We start from the raw sequence: 21598 nt of genomic DNA, 5'->3' as shown, positions 1-21598 counted from the left end.
TTAACTTAAAGCTAATATCCACGAGCAAAGACAAAGCAAAACTTCCGTTGTTAATAAAAAAGATTACAATTTTTAGGTTTCAAATCTCACAATCCTAACTACACCATAAAAAGATAATTTTCTAATCAAAATCTCTTCGTATATTTTTTCTTAATACATATGAATATTCCATATATTATCTCATTATTAAAAGGATATATTTTAATACAAAAACATTAAAGTTATAAATTGACTTGATATACATCATCTAATATTCTATATCTATTTTCTTCATGGACATGTAATATTTTTATACAAAACATTTAATAAAAAACACTTAAAATATCTCAAATTTATAAAAATGTTTTTAAATCAAAATTTACTAAATATTATTTTAAAGTTGAAAAATAATTTTTTATAAGTATAATTATGTTATAGAAATATACTTTCTAATGAAAATATACCATTAATAAGATAATATCATATATATATATATATATATATATATATTTTAAAATTTAAATCTTATTATTTATATCCTAATCTCATTTATTTATACCCTTAATTTTTAATTTTATTTTTTTAATACCCTCATTCCACGATGTATTATGAGCATTTTGTTCGTACCACCATACTTGCTTACCATTATCTTTTTTTATTTTTATTTTTTTATCCAATATAATCAGATAAGTACTAAAAAGTGAGGTTGACATGTGACATGCACGTGCCGAATTGCTTGCTGAAGAACATGGCCCCAGGACCAGGGGTTTTGAACTTTGGATTTCAATTGGATTCAATCGGCTTTTGGTGGTGGTTGTGGAGATGGAGCTGAGATGCATCCATTGCGGATTTCCGATTAAAACATTGTTCCTCCAGTATTCTCCCGGAAACATCCGACTCATGAAATGTGTAGGTTTTACATTCTTTTCTTCCTTTTCTACAATCATTTTTCTCGAGCAAACAAAGGAACAGTTTGTTTGGTTTTGGTAGGAAAATTGCAAAGCAGTTGCTGACGAGTACATCGAATGTGAGAGCATGGTAAAGTTTTTTCCTTTTTTGTTTTTGGTTTTCCGGATTGAGCAATTTTCTCTATCAATTAATTAACCAATCATTATCCTTTTCGCCATAGATTGTTCTTATTGATTTGATTCTTCACAAGCCAAAAGCATATAGGCATCTTCTCTTCAATTTGCTCAATCCACAAACTCTCAATTTCCAGGTATAATCCACTTATTTTTTCCCCCCTTTTCCATTCACGTCAGCGAAATTCCCACCTTCCTCTCTTTATTGCTTTTGGGTGTTCGATAAAAATGGATTCTTTGTTGTGGCAAACTCAGTTTCCAACTGTTATTGCAGGGTTTATTGTGGAAGTCAGCTTTGGGGTTTCTTCTTTTGGATGCATGTATCCATTTCATCAATATACCTATTTCATATTTTATCTTTTGGAGCATTCTACTGTTCTTTGAATTCATTCCAAAATGTATACAGACATAGCCTTATCCATCTAAGACAGGATACTGGTTTTAACAAGGAGTGAAGAGGAATGGGGTTTATCCATGAGCTTTTCTTCTTTATTTTGGAGATTTTCAAAGGTTTGTATGTCTGTTTTGGGTTTGAATGAATCATGATCACCTTGGATTTTATAATGTGTCTAATGAGATAAGTTTCTTGACTCCAATTGTAGATACTGATGGATGTCTTGTTTGGGAACTTGGCTTTTCTTTCTATTTTCCTTCTTGCAACAAGGAATTTGCTCAACACAGTTGGTGGAGCCTCCAGGTAAAAGCTTAAGTTGATTGTTTTCATGAAGATACTTCTTATTTCTTTGTTTGGTAATTTTAAATGTTCTATATGCCTTACATTTCAGCTGGTGCTGATGCATATTGGTTTCAACACAGTTCAAAAACGAATGTTTTGGATGATTTTTCCCTTGTGTGAGACCATGTATGCAATATTTATTGCCAGTAGTGGACTTATATAAAAAAAATGTATTGCAATAGGTATTGCTGGTTGTGGGTCCTACCACTGGAACCGAGTTTTCTTAGTGCTGAACAATACCATTTTTAGATGTGCACCTTTAACAATATCTAGAGTTGATAGTTTTTTCCCACTTTTGACCATAGCTATGTTGTCGTGCTTGGGGGAAGGATTTCTCATCCTTCTTTGTACTTACTTAATCCATGATAATAAAATGTTTGTTTCTTATCAACGAAAAAAGAAACCAAACACTGATGGTTAAAAAAATTTCATTGTAAGTCAAGGAACATCTATTAAATCAAATTTAAAGAAAACTTTATAAGAAGGAGACCATTAAGCTATCCAGGCTTTATGGTACAGACTGAAGAGCACTGGGCAGTCCATAAAAATAAGTGTAATGAAATGAAGACAAGATGAGAAAGGTTAGCTATGATAGTCTGATCATGCGCATAGAAGTTCAAAGATTATACTGGTAAGGAGCACTTTGGTTGAAGTTGTGCACTTGGCAAGGTTTGATGGATGAAGTGGGTAAGTGCTACTGGACTGCTTCATGATTGATTATTTCTTTTATGTCAAATTAAAGGAAAAATTCTATAACCCAAGTGGGACCACATCTGTGCATGATGACACAAAATGTTGAGTGCTTTGTAAAACTAGTGTAATTGCCCTGAGAACAAGTCCAGGGAAGGTAAGCTGTGAGCCTGTGATGGCCTTTTCATATGCAGACCATTCATCACAACGGCACAGATGGTGATGAAGGTGATGAAGCTGTGAGCTTGGTTCAAGTTGAAGGTGATGAAGGACAAATAAGGCCTAAAAGAATGTGGATTGTGAGAAAACACATTCAAGTGTATTTAACAAGGGTTTTAGAGCAGAATGATACAGTAGGATGAGTGCGTTTGGGAGTGTTCTCTACTAGAAGTGTTTTTAGTAGCAATGTTTTCACTTAAAGTGTTTTTAGGATAATTACCTATTAAGTGTTTCTTTAGAAAACACTACAAGTGATTTCTTTAATATTATAAGTGATTTTTCAAAATTTTGAAAGTGTTTCCTAAATTTTGCCAAACACCTGATTTTTCTTTAAAAACATTTTTTAGGCTAAAAGTGTTTTTAAAAAACACTGTCAAACAGAGTCTATATCCGTGTCACCTAGGAAGTTAAATCTGAGCTGATTGAGATTGGCTTCTCTTTGTAAAGTTATTTATTTGTCGTTCTCTTATGCAAAGTGAATTAAAAAAGGGACATTGGCAATTTGTCTCATTCTTCTCAAAACTGCACAGGTACAAAAACCTTTTGCTGGCAATCCTCATTTCAAGTTACTTCAAGATTTTCCTCATTGCCATGATGGTATGGTTACTTAATGTCCCTTGGTTGTCAGTAATAGTTTAATAGTGGAAGGATATTTAACAGTTTCCTCCTCTAACTTTGTACATGTATTGTGCAGGTTTGGGAATTGCCATCCTCTGTGATTTTCATTATTGATGTATTTGTTCTATCATCCAACACAGTGGCTTTAAAAGGTCAGAAATATAGGTCTTTCTGGTTTTATAAGGTGACAAATAACCATCATGCATCATTTGTTTGCAATTTGTCTGTGACCATAAATAATTGGCATATTGTTCCTCTCTGCTGTGTTGGTTAGAGAATCACTTATCTGCTTGTCTAATGTGCCAATCAAAAAAGTTGAAATATCCGCTCGTCTAATGTACTTTCTTTTCTGCAACGATATCATTTTACCTTTCTTGATAAAAAATACATTTTACCTTAGCTGAGGGATTCTTGCTTACAAGGCTAATTTCTAGCTTTAGAATTCACCTACTGCTTCAGACATACTGATACACTACATCATAAGGAAACTTGTTTTTAGCTGAAGGATGCTTAGATCAGGACATCTATATCTTACAGAATCTAGACATATTTAATTTGTGATGTGATAAAGATCTCCAAGTTAACATGCTAACTAAAATTGAAGTGGAAATCAGTGGTTTATTCTATGCCTATAGCCTCATCTGAAAAGAAGGGCATTTGTAAAGACATGCCAAGAAAGATATTCATGATGGATCTAAATCCTCGTGTCATTTAAAGCATCTATGATGTTGGAAGGGGAGGAAATGGTAGTCTGGGAGGCAATATTCAACAATGGTTATGGCTGTTTATTTTTTCACAATATTTCTTTGAGCAATGGACGTTTTATTTTGAAACAGTTCTGAAAGTAGACCATAATATTTTAAGCTAGCCTATAGTTATTATATTTAGGCCATATTCAACATGCTAACAATATTTTTTCACAATATTGTTTCAAGCTAGTCTATAGTTATTATATATAGGAGAACATAATATTTAATTTGAGGAGTGACAGTGCTTCAATTGAGTTTCCATTCAGTAGGATTTCATGAAAGGGGCAATAGAGGCACTATTTTTCTGTACCACATTAATTTTGGATCGACCATGTCGTACTCCAAATTTTGTTTTAATTTCAGATGGTGTGAACTTCATTGTTGTGTCCATGGATGTGATAAGTAAGAGTCACATTTGACATTTGATTTGTAAGTGTTTCATAAAAGCATAGCTGAGAATGCTGTGTAACTAACTCTGATAAAAAATAGCTCTAAAAGTCAAAGAAATGGGTGTTAGATCATGTTGTTTGTCAGGGAGTTATTATCTTCTGCAAGTTGATATTGAACCCTTTTAAGGGCAGAGAAGATCATGAAGATTGGTAAGGGGGGATCTAAATTGTAAGTAGGGCCTCTTAGAAAACTGGAAGGTCATGTGAAAGAATTGCAAGACCAGCCATGCTTCACAAAATAAAATACAGTGGTGGCATCCATAAAGTAACATTCTTATGGGAAAGTTCTTTTAAAATAAAGTTCTTGCTTTGATTGGTGGAGTAATGGAGAGATATGGAGGTAGCTTCCAGGGGTTGAGCATTTGTATTCAAGGTGGTCTGGTGATTCTAGCCTTCTAAGATATGCCTTTTACTTGGTCTATTACCTACTATACACAGGAATTTATTTTATGCCTGCACCTACTATACACAGGAATTTATTTTATGCCTGCACCAAGCTTTGTGACCCATCCACCCCTGTACCAGAGAGAATTGCTATGATGGCAAGGGACATTTTGGTATTTGAAGCTGTTTTTGCATTTATATAATACTTTTAACAGAAATTGATAAAGGTTATGTAATTAAAATAATGGCTTTGAGCTCAGAGCTTAGGCAAGAGAATGATTGAAACCCTTATCATTCTCCTACTTGGATATAAGAGTACTGTCCAACCACATAATCCTTCTTGTGTGATTGTTTGCTTTGTTGCCAACCCCCAACTAGTTGGAACAATGCCGATAGCGAAGACAATTGACAACCAACATAGCCCTTATACATGCAAGATTTATATGCTAATTTGGAAACGGGTCATTGTGAGATTAAAAATCAAAGATCAGCAAAATTATTCACCCATAATTGATACCGGAGAATTCTATGCACATGGTCATTGCGTTAAGCTCAATACATTATGGTCAGAATTTTTTCCTCAGACAAGTGTGCTCACAATTTTTTTAGTAGGTGCACCCTGATTAGGGTGACCTCTATGCATTACTGAATTTGGTTTCCTCTAGCCCTAATCTCAATCAATTACATGTTTTGTGGGTTACTGACTAAAGTAGCTATTGACTTCATGCTTGCACTAATCACCTCTCTCTTTTCTTTTGTACCAGTGGTCACAGGCTCAGGTATGAGCAGATGCGCAGAGACCTGCTTTGTTGCACATGCTGTTAAGTTGTTTGTCAGTCAGTTGACCGTCTTTCATTCATCAAGATTTTTGCAAGATTCAAAAATACTTACTTGTGAAATGCCAATTTATAGCATGTAAGCACTGCTTCGGATTTGAGTTTAATTTGTAATTATTTTTGTATGTTATCCTCTGCAAACTCACCTGCAGTGGGGTGGAAGAATTATTTATTGTAATGAAAATTGATGAGTCTTGACTCTTGAGTTTTTCGTGGCATTTTAACAGGGGAAATATGAAGTATGGGATGGGGTGATCCCCATTACCCCTCTGGAAATCCTAATAACCGAATGTGTTCTTCCTCACACTTCAAATCTGCTAGGAGAATCATCAGGTGGTGTTGGTTGCAGCATATCTGAGACCCTGCCCAATCATCCCCAGAAAATATTTTCAAATCTAAGTAATTCACTAAAATACCAATTGAAAATCGTTTCTTGAAGAGACCCAATGCAATTGTTTAAAGCAAGCTGGACACTCAACAATGGATTGTCCAGCAACCAGCAAAAGCGGCGTGCTTTCAAATATTACAAACTGCTGCATTTACTCGAGCAAAGAAACATACAAATATATATATATTTTTTTTTTGATAGATAAGAAACATACAAATATAAATAAACTGCTTTGGATAAACTGGAAGTTATTCAAGTGATGTAACTTTCAAAACTTGTTTCGAAAATTATATCCAACGGATTTGTCCATCTCAACTAAAAAATTTCCATAGGGTCCGGTGGGGGGTCTGCCTCTCCCCAATGACTGTTGGGACGGGATAAATAAATTCACTGCTTTCATATGGTCCAAAGAAACAAAGAAAAGCATTATTTTGTCTACTACTCAAATCTTGATGAAATATTCCCGCAATAGAACAGAACAATGTGAGAAACAAAACCTGGGGGGGGCAAATCAAAATGATAACCTGTTGGCTCATTTCCTCCCACTGGCACTCTCCAAATTCATTTCCTGAAGGTTCAGCAACAGATCATTGGAATTCAAGAAAACCCTGTTGGCAGAGTTTGAAATTGTATGTGCAATTTCTCGGGAAGCTTCAATTTTTCTGAGCGTGATGAATGCTGGATTGTTGGCAATAGCTTGACCTATCAGCTGGGCACTCTTAGCCTCACCCTGTTCACCAGAGAGATTTGCTTACTTTAAAATTTATGTAACTGAAAAGAAGGTGAACCACCCTCAATCAGGGGTCCAAATCAAACTAGTATTTGAAATTAGTTGCCCAGAAGGTCAAACCTTAATGGGAAAACTATCAGAACAGGAAACATTCCCATAATGGTTGCAGAAAATCCTAGTTCAGAACACTGCAGCAGCTTAAATGGAAACAAAGATTTGCATTTCTTAGGGTATGGATGGACCATTTTTTATTTCTCACCTGTGCTCTGATAATAGCACTCTTCTTGTCTTGCTCAGCTTTTTCCACAACAAATTTGGCCCTTTCAGCTTCTTGTGCAGCCACTTGTTTAGCCTCAATAGCAGCAGTGAACTCCTTCCCAAAAGTAAGGCTTGTGATGGACACATCATCCAGAGCGATGTTGAAATTGGCTGCCCTTTCTGTCAATATCTTACGTATTTCCCTGCTAACAGCCTATAAAGAACATACAAATTGCTCAGAACTCAGTAATTTAAAATTTTTTATCTAATCCTAACAACCTATTCTTCCACAGTTATTACACCAAGCTAAAATATAGGAAGCAAGAACCCGACTCATGATGGGAACTGCTCATGTGATTGATGATAGAATTCATTAGCTTGATCATTGGGGAAGGACAGAAAAGGTGCACAGAAGAAATTCTGACAATAAACCACTACTCATCTGATGGAAAGAACTGGGAACTTGAGGAAGAATTAGAGTACTAACAACCAAATTTGCAAAACAAAATCCTAATCTTAAATAGTTATCACTATTTATCTGATACTCATACTTCAAATTTGCAATTAAAATTGTTTAAAAGAAAGACGGTTACCTACCTCCCTCTGAGTAATAAGCTGGCTAGCATTATACTGTGCAACCACAGCTTTCAGAGTTTCATGAATTATTGAGGGCAGGACTCTTTCATTGTAGTTCTCACCAAGGGTTCGATAAATTGCAGGTAACTGGTCTGGCACAGGACGGGTAAGAACTCGAAGACCAATCTTTACCTGTGCAGTAAAATCAAGATCCATGTTCAGAAAGGAACACAATTCAAACTAATAATGACTATACCTTGATATTGCACTAAAAGAAAGTTATATAAATTGCAAAGTTGCTTCTGGAATCATAACTTCAAGATCCCACAAATTCAAATTGCGATCCCCATCAAATACAAACTTCCTAAATATGGCTATTAACACTTTAATTTAGGTAGTGCATTTCTCATACATATGAAAAAGATAATTTAAGGAGGAAAAAGAAATAGGAAATTTTTGGAAATTCCTCCAATGACTGCAGCACTTCAGGATGGTCAAATAGCATAGTCAGATAGATACTACACAGGATACCAAGAACTCACAGGCAGGAAGAGCTAAATTGAGTTTCATACTGTAAGTTGCATGGATTCCAGTATCAATAGCAGCATCAGCAAACCTCAATACAACTAAATATATAGTGACACTGTAAAAGAATAAGTTAAATATAGAACCAATAATAAAAATACTCAAAACAGAACATCATAAACATCAAATAATATGTTTTCATACATCATATGAATTAGAAACATCATATATGTGATTAAAATAGTTTCAAACCAGTGAGGTGCACTGTTTTCAGCACTCACAGTCAGTCCTGGTAGAGATCCAATTCACCCGAAAAAAAACCAAATATGTGTGTTTGACTGTTCATGAGTGTGTTTATAAAATAAGTTACCTCATTTCTGTTTCATGTTAAGAAGACTTTTGACCCCAGAATCACAAATCATGGAAAAAAAAATCAAAACTTAAATAACGTACAGATACATCAGTCTAGAACACCTATGGAAATAAGTAAATTTGATATGAACAAAAAGAACCAACACATTCCGTTTTCAAATTATCAAAAGAAAAAACAACTTTTTTTTTCCAATTTAACCCCCAAGCTTCCACATAACCCGCATGAGAAGCACTCAAATGGCTTTGTGCACCTTTAAGAAACTAACATGTTTGGGGTTTGAAAGTGATTTATACTAATTTTTTCACATGACAAGCTTATTACAGAGCAAATGCAGACAAAAAATAAAATAAAATTGCTACACAAAGCAAACTCAAATGAAACAATACAAACATGATTATCAAGACATGCAAGGATCTTGTGATTTTTTTTTTCATGTGTAACTTTTTTTACCAATCCATCATCAAGAATAGAACGGAAATGGTACCATACTCACAAATGAGCATACACACACACACACACATAAAACAGCATTATCTCATAAAGTCCTAAAACTGGCCCAGTGGCTCTGATGATTAGTAATTCAATGATCACACCTTATGGTGGCATATGAAGGAAATGGACCCATTCAATTACCGAGGGAAATACAAACATGGCAGCATGTATAAAAACTTTTCAATTTCATCATTGGTTCCCTTAACTGAGATTGGTCCTAGACTGCCCAGCAATAATATATTGACACAAACCAAGCACCATGCATTATTATCTTTTGATACATGACAAAGTAGTAAGCCAAGCTCAATTACTAAGGTTGCTCACTTGTTCTTCAAAATTAACAAAGATCTTTTATGAACAAAACACATACTTGGACATCAATATCATTTCCATTCGACAAATAAACTTCAACACAAGAAAAAACACAATGCAGCTGCGCAGTGAGCACATAGCGAACAAGAAAAACACAATAACCCATGTGTGCAAGCACACATGCACAAAATGAAAGACAAGAAAATGGAGAGCCTGCAGAATAAAAGTCACAACCCCAAAAACGGTCAAACAAATTCACAACATGAGAATGTGCATGTGTGTGTGTGTGTGTGTGAAAGAGAGAGAGAGGGAGAGAGAGAAAGTATCAAAACTAACACAGAAACCAGACCACCATTGGACAAGGAATAACAAAGAGAGAGATAATAAAGTAGATAATAATATATCATCCAACACAGCACAAAAATTAAAATGGATGACAATTCCAAAGAAGTTACTCCCCTCTTAGCAATGCAGTCCACTTCCAAGGTAGTAATTAAGAACGAGGGATGTAATGCTCTTGAGATAAGATGAGAACAAAAATACACACACAAAGAGAAAAAGACAAAATAAAAAAGGTCTCTCCAAAGGCAAGAGCAGCACGATTCCACTAATCCCACCTACAAGATCACCCTAGCATTTGGTTGTTTAAAAAAAAATTTAACTAAGGAAATGCATACAAACACCCAAAAGTTAGAATTATAAATAGAATATGTCCCAGATGTGTATATTGCAGGAAACAAAACATTCTGATAATGGCTAAAAATAAAGTCTGAAAGTTGCAGCTATGTCTCACTTCATCACCTGAACACATGATCAGCAACATAACCACAACATTTTCTATAACAAGAACTAGAAAACAATATTACCATCTGGAGGTCACGGCTCCCTGAAGTACTCTCCACCAGATGAGGGCGTGCACGGACATCATAGATAACTGGCCTTTCAAACCATGGGATCATCAGGTGAGTCCCCTCAGGATAAACCTGCATATCCCATGAAAGTATGATGTTCTAATGAGTTACGGTGAATGACAAACAACAGGAAAAACAGAAATTACAGAATTAGTGATGCAGGAAAAGAAAATCCAAGATTTAAGGTTCTTAATTGTAGGTTTTATCAAACACACATAACACTAACATTTTTATCAAGGTTTATCATCAAATAGGGCAAATGTTGTACATATACAAAAAGGGAACATTTGGGCAAAAAAAGGTAAGATGCTCCCAGTCACATCCAACCCCAATGTTTCAATTGATTCAAAAAGTGTTGGTCCGAAAACAATGAGCTCCAAATAACCTCAGAGACATATCTATTGGTTATTGCTTTTACTTGGAGGACAGCTGTGTACGTTGGGTCTTATTCCCTTTTTTTAGGCGGCTTTAATAGATTCATCTTTGCCTATCAAAAAATTATTTTTTTACTGTTATTGTTATTATTAAAAATTATATAATAATCAGCCCACTAAAAAAAAAAAAGGCATGGGCTGAACTTGCTGTCCAACCCACCCAACAACCAATGAAGGGATGTCTAAGGACTCTTACCACCCTACCAGCACAGTGGTCAGTCCATCCTACCTTTTATATGGGCTATGAGGTGAAATGCAGGTATTCAACCCACTGGGTCCCAGACACACCATGGTGCATTCAAACCAAACCATAAGAACAATGATGATATGAAAGCCTAAAAAGAAATTGCTATTTAGTTGATAGCTTATTATCTCTGAGGGAAATTTAACTCATTAAGACACTTTATTTTCCACATCAAGCACATAGGTCAACTGTCCAACCATCAATTTAGCCGACAATAAAATCACAGTAATCTGAAAAAGACTCACAGTGAACGGTACAGCAGCAGAAAGCTCAAACAAATATATTAGTTGACTCACAGTTTAAGACAAGAAACTCATTGTATTTTATCAGCTCGTTTTTGAAAGTCCTTCATTTTATCAATTCAAGCATTAAAAATATTTCAAGATTTGTCAATAAATTTAAGAATGACTAGAGCTGGAACATGAGTATGAACCAACTTAATGAAGCAAGTCTGATATCTCAAAATTCAAAGCACTCTCACGAAAGAGTATACTAGCTAGCTTCACATTCCTCTTCAAAGAAAGAACATGTAAAGAAGCTGGAGAAACAACAGGTATATCATAAAAAAAAGTTCCAATGATGGTGACTATCACTATTGAATCCAAAAGAAAACTTGATTTGCATGTGATAGAGATATTTCAACACAGAACCATTTATTCATTCATTGGACAGTTTCAGAAGAAGTTTTATCATCTTACCACAGATACCTATGAAAAATTGCCCTATTATGTAAGAGACAAAGTCATCCAGAATGCACATTCTAGATACAATATATAGACAAAACAAATAGGCTAGAAAAAAGTGACTAGGTTGCTGAAAGATGTAAGGTACTGGAAAATATAAAAAACCCCATTATATAAAACACATAAAAGTTGAATATTGAAAGTAACATAAGCAAAGCAAGTAAAATCTAAAAGCAATTACCCAAAAAAACCATATAAGTAGAGACAAAAATAATTTAATGGATTTTAGGTCTCATATGCAAGAAACCAAGGGGAAATGAGAACCTTATCTTTGACACCAATTATGCGATTAAACACAATGGCCCGATGGCCTCCCTCAACATTGTACAGACTGTTAATAGCTCCATACAATCCAAGCCCACCAACAACTCCCAGCTTAATCAAAGCAGAAGCTGCACCACCGCCTGGCACCTTGGGAACTTTGACATTGTTGAAATTCATGTTCCTGAACAGGAAGAATTGGTAGCATAAATAACAACATGGAAAATTGAATTGTAACAGAAAAGAAATAAACCAAAAGTACTTGACCACTTCTCATGTCCAACCAATATAAACGTATGCAAAGGCAACAAATGAATTGAATCAACATCCAAAGAACAAACCCCACTGTATGCCCCATTAATTTCAAATCATGAAACTTCAGACATTTCTTTTTTGAATCACAATTCAGAAATCTTTATTTATAGCTATATCTATATATAAAAGTAGGAAGAGCTTGTAGATGTTTTTCTTTCCATAGTACCCCTATTATATCATATATTTCTCCTCATATCCCACATATGTATTGGTTAAGTGCAACAATCACAATAAATTCACCTTTATATTATTTCTCAGTTAGAATAGAAAAAAAAAATTAAATTCATTTGACTTCTTTTTCACTTTAAATTACTTTTGTTTCTTTTAAGATTTCGTACTTTTTTTTTTATTGCTCTTCCTTATTTTCCAAAAGTTCCATTTACATTGGGATTCATTGGTGACATGGTATGCACCACTTATGTTTCCATGGTAAGATTAGTGAACATTAATTCAAGCCAATTTTTTTTTTTTACATATAATAATTGTACAAGATAATGTTCCTAGATAGTTAATTTTATAAAAATGATAGCTACAGTTGTAATCCAAAATGAAATCCTAGAATTCAAAGATTTCAGCATTAGTAATGACAACTCCAAAGCATTAAAAGAGATATCCTTGCTCTCTGTTTGGTTTTCAAGAAAATAGAGCAATAAAAGAAAACGACACTCTCATTCCTATGCCTCATTTTTTTTTTTGATAGATAAAGAAGTGTGTGTGTCTATACATATAACCTTCCCTATCCTTTCTCAGTGTAGGGCCATAAACCCCTGTAAAAATCCAGAAGAAGCCATCCTCGCAGTTCCCCCTGTACAGAGATGGTTCACAGTTCGTCTAGGGCCTTCCCATTCTGTTCTTTTCTTCCTTCGATCCTTTTAAGCAGTTTCAAAATCCCCCTCTCAAACCCCTCGGTCGGCATTCCCAAGCTGTGGCTAAACTTTGCCAGGCAACTGGATGCCCAACTATCTGAAGCCCCTCCCACTTCCTCCAAAATCCCGCCACCTATCTCCCTTCCAACGGGTCCCCGTCTATTTCCTCAATCTCCAGCTCCAAACCAGTCGAACCACCCAAAACCTTCCCATCAGCCAATATTACCCTCCGACGGTCAAGGACCATCTCCCCTTCCACAACTCCCGGACCAAAGCCACCACCGGAGCCACTACCGGCGCCAACCATAGCCCTATCCAGCCCAGAGAAAGAAGAAGGAGAATCCCGACCTCTCCCCCACTCCAAGTAGAATAAAGAACGAGGAAATGAGATGGCATACCTGGAAGCCTCCTCCGGAAAAGCTTCGTCGGTGAGATCAGATCGTCTGGTCGCCGGTGATCGTGCTCCCTGCGCCTCGCTTTCTCAAACCCACCGTAAAACCTCTCTTCAGGCCTCCACTCCTTTGCTCGCAGGCTTTCCCGCAAGCCCTAGCCTCTCTTAAACTCCCTACTCCACTGGGCCTCACACATCTTCGCTGGGCTGGCCCACTTCCACAACTAAGTTATGCCCACTAATCACTCCCTTCATCAAGGCCCAGCCTAATCCATGCCCCTTCTGGGTTTTGGACCCAACAGCCTCCTCCCCAGGGCCTTTAGCCATCTGGGCTCCAACACCAAAGCAAAAACAAAGTCAAGGTCCGAACCAATCTGATGTTTGGGCAGATTTGGACAAACAATTTTAATATTTGAGTTTTCTCAAAGCTCAAAACACCTGGATGATTCAGTTTAGCTGGTAATTCCCAAGGCTCCCATTTGCAGACGTCAACCTCCGGGATGATGTCCACCTAGGAATCATCGTCCACTATCTTATCCATGCCCCGTATCTTCAAGCTCAAAAAATGATCAACCAACAGTTGATCTGTGGGATAAAATCTGAATCCCACTGGTAAAGTTTCCAAAATCATGCCCATCATCTCTCCTCCTGACATACTTAATTGGTAATCAAATAAACAAACACCGGTTACACTACTATTATTACTCCCATATACTGTATATATATAGAGAGAGAGAGAGTCAAGGCATAAAGCTAGGAAATGGGCATAGCAAGTGGGTGGCATTAAGCTTGGAAATGGCCATAGAAAGTGGATGCACCTCTTGACTCCGCTTAGCTTAGGAACAGCCCGTCAGAAATCTTTCTTTTTTCCACATTTTCTATCTGAAGTTCACACACTCAGTAGCCAAGTTTGATTCTGATGGTGTATTGTGCGGTCGACATTTCACTCCTTCGGTTTTCTTCTGGTGATGAACGGACATGATGAAATGGAGCTTCACCATCTTGCTTCCCAAGTCTGATTCTCACCTCTTTGGGACTCCACGTGCGTACGCACAACCATTTGTTTCTCAGTTTATTTTATTTTGTTTTGTCTTGTTGTGACTCTTTGGGGTTATGTGTCCTCCAATATTATCCCATTTCATTTCGTTTTTTGGCCATCAATAGAAGACCTTTCTTTCTACAGAAGCTCTATTAGTTTATACAGGTACACTTTCTAATGGATTCTGCCCCAGATTTTTCAATTCTATCTGCCTCTCTATGGCACTACATTGATGAGCTTAATGAAAAGAAGGCAAGATGAAAGAAATTTCGCTATGATGGTCTGATCATGTGCAAAGAAGGTCAATGATTATACCAGAAAAGGAGCACTTTGGTTCAAGTTGTGCAATTGCATAGTGTGATGGATGAAGTGGGTTAGTGCTGTGAGACTGCTTCAGGATTGATGATCGTTACTTTGATCTCGAATTGAAGGAAAATTTTTAGAACCCAAGTGGGGACATCTGTGCTTGATGGAACACTATGTGAAATCAGTGTAATCGACATTAAGAAAAATTCGCGAGGAAAGGTAAGCTGTGGGCCTATGATGCTCGTTTCATGTATTGATCACAACAGCAAAGGTGGTGAATTGGTTCCAACTGTTGGAATTTTTCATGTGTGGGCTTATATAATCAATGTGATAATGTCATAAATCAATGTTATTTTATTTTTTTCACTGTGGTCTATAATGGGGCTGGACACATATTGTTGCTTGATTTTTTATGGGTTCACCCTAATTCATTTGACTGACCCATTAAGTCAAGTGGTCCAAATAATATGTGTAATGCATATATATATATATATATATATATATATATATATATAAGTGAAAAAAGAGATAGCTCTTTCTCTCGCTCCATCTCTCTGTCTTCTTCTTCTTTGGCTGGAGAGGCAATGCACAACACACTTGGACTGAATTTTGGGTGTAGGAAAGGGAAGAGCTCATTGAACCCGGATTCACATACCATCACGGACTGAGCTTCGTCTTGGAGGCAGTGGAACGAGAAAATGGCTTTCCATAACATTAATCAAGGTGAGCGTTTTGTTTATTCCCGTTTTATGCATGCTTTAATGTCTACATGAGATCCTATGTTGTTTAAAAATTCATCAATTGGTATCAAAGCATAACATGGATGACATTTGAGCTGCATATTTGGGTTATTTTAGGTTTCCCATTTTCTGGTTATGGAAGCCATTTTTTTTGGAGTTTTTTTTTTTCGATCGTTTGGTGTTGTTTCTCGGTTTTCAAGCCCGATTGATGTTGGAGACTTGTAGAGAATATTCTTTGGAGCAAAACCCATCATTTTTTATGGGTTTTGGAGCTCATTTGATGGAATTTCGAAAATTAGGGCTTATTTTGGTTCTTCATTTTATGTGTTTTTTTGTGCATTTTTTGGGTTTAGATTGAAGGATTGATGTTTGAGGATGAAAACCTAAGTGTTTTTGTCAGAAAATGCACAAAATTTTGGCTGAATTTTTGTTTTCTCTCCAAATAAGAACCAGGTCATGTTCTGGTGGAAAAGATGAGATAACGTCATCATGACATCATTAAAAAAACTTTTTTTTTTTGGTTTTGGTTGTCTTGGTATTCTCGGAATGATTATGCATTTGTTAAATTTGGTTTTATTAGGACAATTATTATTATTGTTGTTTTTTATGGTATAATCTTTTATCTTATACCAATAATGTTGTCCTATGCCATTTTTGTTAAATATTTAAATTTATTATGACAATGAAGAACACTTGTGTGATTGCCTATCACAATTCTAAGGTGTGTCTAATTGTGCAAATTAAATATTTGAGTTTATCATGAGAATAATGAACATATATGTGGTTGCCTATCGTGATCTTATATGTATCAAATTGTCTTTGTTGAGATATTTTATCTCCCACTTTTGGTTGCTTTATTATTGTGATTGCTAAGGTCCATACGAGTATTGTAATTGTTATATCAATGATTATAATACTTGGTAGGATGCTTAGACCGATGAAGGAAATTAATTATATATTATGAACCGTACTAATTTTCTTTTGCCATTTCGGCAATAAAATTAGTGCATCTTGGTTGTGATATTTAATTAGTTGTCCTTACCGCCATGGAATTTCAAAATTCCAAACTATTGCTAAATTGAGAAATTTTGGAAACTAGCAAAGTGCATGATATTGTAGTAACATGCATATTGTTTAATTTTGCTATTTTCCAGCTACTAGCAATCCTGGAATTACTCTGCAATTATCTATCATCAAGCCCCTTACTGGAAATAATTTTGAGGAATGGTATGAGTCTTTCAATGTGCATATGAATTTGCAAAATTTGAACTTGGCTTTGAGAGATGATGAGCCAAGTAAGCCCACTGATGTGAGCTCTGCTGATGAAAAATCTTTTTATGAGAGATGGGAGCACTCCAATAGGAGTTGTTTGATGACAATGAAGTATACTATGGACAAATCTATTAAAGAATGTGTGCCAAAGACGAAAAGAGCCAAAGACTTCTTAGAATATGTGAAAGCCAATTATACCAAAATTGATAAGGCGGAAATGACAACTTATTTGAAGCTTCTCACAACCACTATATATGATGGAGTAGGTGGGGTTAGAAATACGAAAGATGCCCTATGTATTAGCCGTGGGTAGCTTGATGTATGTCATGGTGTGCATGAGGCCTGATATTGTTCATGCTATTGGAGTTGTTAGCAACTTCCTTTCTAATCATGGCAAAGAACACTAGGCTGTAGTGAAATGGATTCTCAAGTATCTGAGGGGTACTTCTAAGACATGTTTATGTTTTGGGACTGAAAAACCCATGCTTGTAGGATGCACAAATGCAAATATGGTAGGGGATGTTGATTCCAAAAAGCCTACTTTTGGTTATTTGATCACTTTTTCAAGGGGAGCAGTGTCATGTCAATCAAGGTTACAGAAATGTGTTGCTTTGTCGACCATAGAGGCTGAGTATATTGCTATCACTGAAGCTAGCAAGGAGTTACTGTGGATGAAGAAGTTCCTATAAGAACTGGGTCTACAGCAAGAAAGGTATCTACTCTACTGTGATAGTCAGAGTGCTATTCATCTCAATAAGAATCCAACTTTTCACTCTAAATCCAAACACATTGATCTGAGATATCATTGGATTCGTGATGCACTAGAGATGAAATTGTTTTACCTTGAGAAAATCCATACTGATGAGAATGGATCAGATATGATGACAAAACCAATACCTACAGAGAAGCTACAATTCTGTAGAAAGCAAGCGGGCTTGGTAGAGCCCCTTATATAGTCGAGATGGGGAGATTTGTTGGGCTCCCTTATATGTGAGGGAGTGGGCCCCATATGCTTGGGACCCAAGTCAGTCACATTAAAAAAAAAAGGATCGAGAAAAAAAAAAAAACAGAGAGAAGAGAAGAGAGAGAAGAAAAATATGCATTTACCCAGATTTCATCAATAAGCTGATCCCGCTTCATTTGTGGTCTGATCGAGTTGAAATTTGGAGGAGAGGTTTAAAACTCGAGTAGCTACAATCTGAACGGTGGAGATCATATTTTGAGCTTGGGAATCGGTGTTACTACCCATAAACAGTAACAACGTTTTTGGGTATACTTTCTCCAATTTTCTTTGTTTTTTTTTGGCAAGAGAGATTGTATAATCCAAGGCTATATGTGCTCTTGATGTATTTGGAAGCTTCTAGAGATTATTCTAGAGAATACATGTGTACCCCATTATTGTTGATAGTGGAAGTTTGAACTGGACTAAGTCTCGTGGTTTTTCCCTTCGCATTTGGGGGTTTTCCACGTAAAAATTATGGTGTCTGATTTTTTTTTTTTTTTTTTGCGTGAGTTTATTTATTTATTACTACTAGTTGCTATTGCTCATTTAATTTTGCACAAAGAAATGGTAGAAAATTTTTGTTGTTTGTTGGAATATTATCAATTCACCCTAACATTGGACAACATGAAAATTGTTTTAAAATTCAGAGGTTCTTGGCCTGATTAGTGGAAAAATGGAGAGGTATGGAAGTAGCTTACAGGGGTTGAACGTTTGTAGTCAAGGTGGTCTGCCCATTCTAGTCTCGTAAGTTATGCCTTTTACTTGGTCTATCACTACCATACACCAGGAATTTTTTGTATGCATGCACCCAACTCTATGACCCAATCCACCCCTATACCAGAGAGCATGAACTTTTGGTCTTAGAGCTTAGGTAAGAGAGCTATTGAAACCCTTCTCATTCTCCTACATGGATATAAGAATACTGTCTAACCACATGATCCTTCTTGTGTGATTGTTTGCTTCGTAGTCGAACCCCCACTAGTTGGACCAATACCGATGATGCAAACAATTAACAGACAAAATAAGATTGCATGTTGAATTTATAAGCTAATTTGGAAACAACTAGGTTGTTGTGAGATTAAAAATCAAAGCTCAGAACCCATAATTGATACAGGGGAATTGTATGCACATAGCCATTGGGTTGAGCTTAATACATGGTTTAAATTTTTTTTCTCCTATGAGTAGTTGGTGCACCTTGATTGGTGTGCATGACCTCAATGCATTATTGAATTTGGATTGTAAAGCTTAAATCGCTTAGTTCAAATTGTCAGGGGTTGAGCTCTTGTTGAGCTCATAGGGTTGAAAAGATCAACATCCTTTTTTGATATGATGATTAATGAGTTTGTTTTTATTTTGAATTTAACTTTTTTATATTTTAGGGTTTTGCTTTTAGAGAACATGGTCACAATTAAGTTTTTTTTACAACTTAATCATTGTACTCTTTTTTTCATTTTAATTAGTAGATTGTTGAATGTTGGTACATTTCGTGAATATAGGGTTGTATTGATTGTTGAACCACGTTAAAATCTCATATATATTTTTTAAATTTTATGCTCATAATTTTGGTTGACAATCATCCCCAAAAAAATATTGATTGAAAATTGTTTCTTGAACAAATAACATGAGTATGCACATATCACATTGAAGTAATTATTTATTTAAACAATAATTTTAAATTTGAGATTTTAAAATGAACTATTTCTTTAATATATATATATATATATATATATAGATATCATTTAATTTTCCACAAATTATGATTGCTTTGAAAATAATTTTCAATTACCATATTTTAAATATTATTTTTAAAAATACTGTATTTTTGTACAAATCCATTTCCTCATGACTTGCCCTTTTCCTAACTCACGAAAGCGTAAAAACCAAACTTGGGTACAATTTTGGAAAGGTACACTTCGGTGCAGGGAGGTTTTTTTTTTTTTTTTCAGAAAAAAAACTCTAAAAATAATAAAAATTTCATGTATTTATGTATTAAAAAGGTGATACTCACTTTGGTGGTATGGTCATGGATATTATCTTAACCTAAAAGTATAAAATAACAAATATTATGGAATCATATGATATGACTTGAAATATAAATATGAAAAAATAGATTTTCATTTCAGCTTGTAGATCTTCAGAGGGCTAGTTGAAACCGTCAAAAGATTGGAATTCGTAGGTGTAGCTTGTGTTTGGCTAGCTGACAACTAAACCCAAAAGAGAATGAAGAACTCGTAGATGCAAAAAGTTAGTATACGATAAAATTATACAAAAAAGAGACTAATGTTGATGAAAGCTTAAAGCTTAATAAATATTTTTTTTTTCTCTAAAAAAGGAAAATAGACTTGATCATAATCTCATTTCACGTGTGGTAAGAACGTTTTCAATGTTAATTAAAGAAAAAGAAAAAGAAAACAGAATTAGATTCTTCCAACTCAAATGATAAGCATCTTCTTTTGATAAAAATACATTAACATTTTATTACTTTTAAAAGCTTATGTATTGAAATTGATCGATCGAGCACATGGTGGCTAGAGTGGAGAGAATTTTATAGTCATAAATATGAGGTTGAAAGATAAAACAATTCATCTCTTATGTAATCAACTTTGTACACATTAAAAGTAAAAATTAATATAAAAGTTTTTTTTTAAAATATTATTTCTATAAAAGCTTTATTTTGATTTATTTAAAAAGTTATTTCATATTTAATATAATATTTACACTACCAATATTACTTTTAATAAAATATAAGAAGTCATCCCAAATAAAGTTCATAGATTTATTTTTTAAGTAATTATTTATCTATTTAAAAAAAATAAAGAAACAAAAATAATTTAATTTATAACCTATAGAATTAATTAGAAAAATTAAATAAAGTAAGTTTAATTATTTTTATGGTGAGTTGAAAAGAAAGGAAAAATCATAAATACATACTATTACTAATATATGAAACCTAGAAATCTTATAAAACTAATTTCAAATCTATCAACATCAAAGTTGATCAATCATTGAATTGAATACAATTTAAACTCAAAGAAAACGGATATTTAGTATTGTTTTTTAAAATAATTATGAAAAATAGTTTTTGAGAACAACTTTTGAAAATCGTTCTCTAATCTTTATAGAACAAAATTTTGTTTGAAAACCTAAAATATTTTTAACCTATTTTAAAAATAATTTTTATATTTAGTGTTTTATTTTAATTATTTTACATGTTTGTATAATTATTTCTTAAAATAGCTCTAAGAACATAAGTGAAAACAACATAAAACAATTAAAAGATGTTATCATGCAAAACGTGTATTTCTGTTTTTTTGTTCTGAAGAACAAAAAATTATTCTAAAAAACAATTCCTAAAGAGGCCGTTAGATTTTCAACACCCGCGTCCTCTTTATGGATAGACTTATGAAAAAAAAAATTGATGGATTACCAAAAATGGAGAGAAAACAATGACTATTTAGAACGAAAAGAAGTGTAACATGGTATCACAGCCTTGTTTGATGCAGAATTATTTCTCTAATTCATTATGATTAAGCAAAACAAAATCTAGAAGCTCCTTCAATTTAAATGAAGGATGAAACTGTAAAGAAGGATAGTTGACCATCTATTTTATTGATGATATAAAAATATGTATAAAGATATAAAAATACAAACAAATGAAATTAAGGTATGAACAATAT

At 34.6% G+C, this 21598-nt stretch overlaps 2 protein-coding genes across 3 annotated transcripts; one reads left to right on the top strand and one right to left on the bottom strand.

Annotated features, from left to right (window-relative positions):
* The first annotated feature begins 702 nt into the window (after positions 1-702).
* On the top strand, positions 703-5947 carry LOC100254002 (Arv1-like protein). 2 transcript variants are annotated; one of them, XM_002268402.5, is made up of 9 exons: positions 703-888; positions 970-1017; positions 1109-1198; positions 1336-1381; positions 1489-1571; positions 1664-1758; positions 3237-3303; positions 3401-3476; positions 5671-5947. In XM_002268402.5, exons 1-9 carry the CDS (start codon positions 802-804, stop codon positions 5823-5825), a joined length of 747 nt encoding a protein of 248 aa, XP_002268438.1. In that variant the 5' UTR covers positions 703-801; the 3' UTR covers positions 5826-5947. The 2 variants fall into 2 exon arrangements, with proteins under 2 accessions (XP_002268438.1, XP_019081227.1); XM_019225682.2 differs by having other exon boundaries at positions 758-888; positions 952-1017.
* A 402-nt stretch (positions 5948-6349) lies between these two features.
* On the bottom strand, positions 6350-13712 carry LOC100267721 (prohibitin-2-like). Its single transcript, XM_010663221.3, has 6 exons — positions 13569-13712; positions 11993-12173; positions 10263-10379; positions 7716-7886; positions 7120-7332; positions 6350-6860 (listed from the first exon to the last, which is right to left on the bottom strand). Exons 2-6 carry the CDS (start codon positions 12167-12169, stop codon positions 6663-6665), a joined length of 876 nt encoding a protein of 291 aa, XP_010661523.1. The 5' UTR covers positions 12170-12173; positions 13569-13712; the 3' UTR covers positions 6350-6662.
* Between the last annotated feature and the right edge of the window lie 7886 nt (positions 13713-21598).

This window comes from Vitis vinifera, chromosome 15 (genome assembly GCF_030704535.1).
Source record: "Vitis vinifera cultivar Pinot Noir 40024 chromosome 15, ASM3070453v1".
Lineage (NCBI taxonomy): Eukaryota > Viridiplantae > Streptophyta > Magnoliopsida > Vitales > Vitaceae > Vitis > Vitis vinifera.
This window is presented reverse-complemented; position numbering and strand designations above follow the sequence as displayed.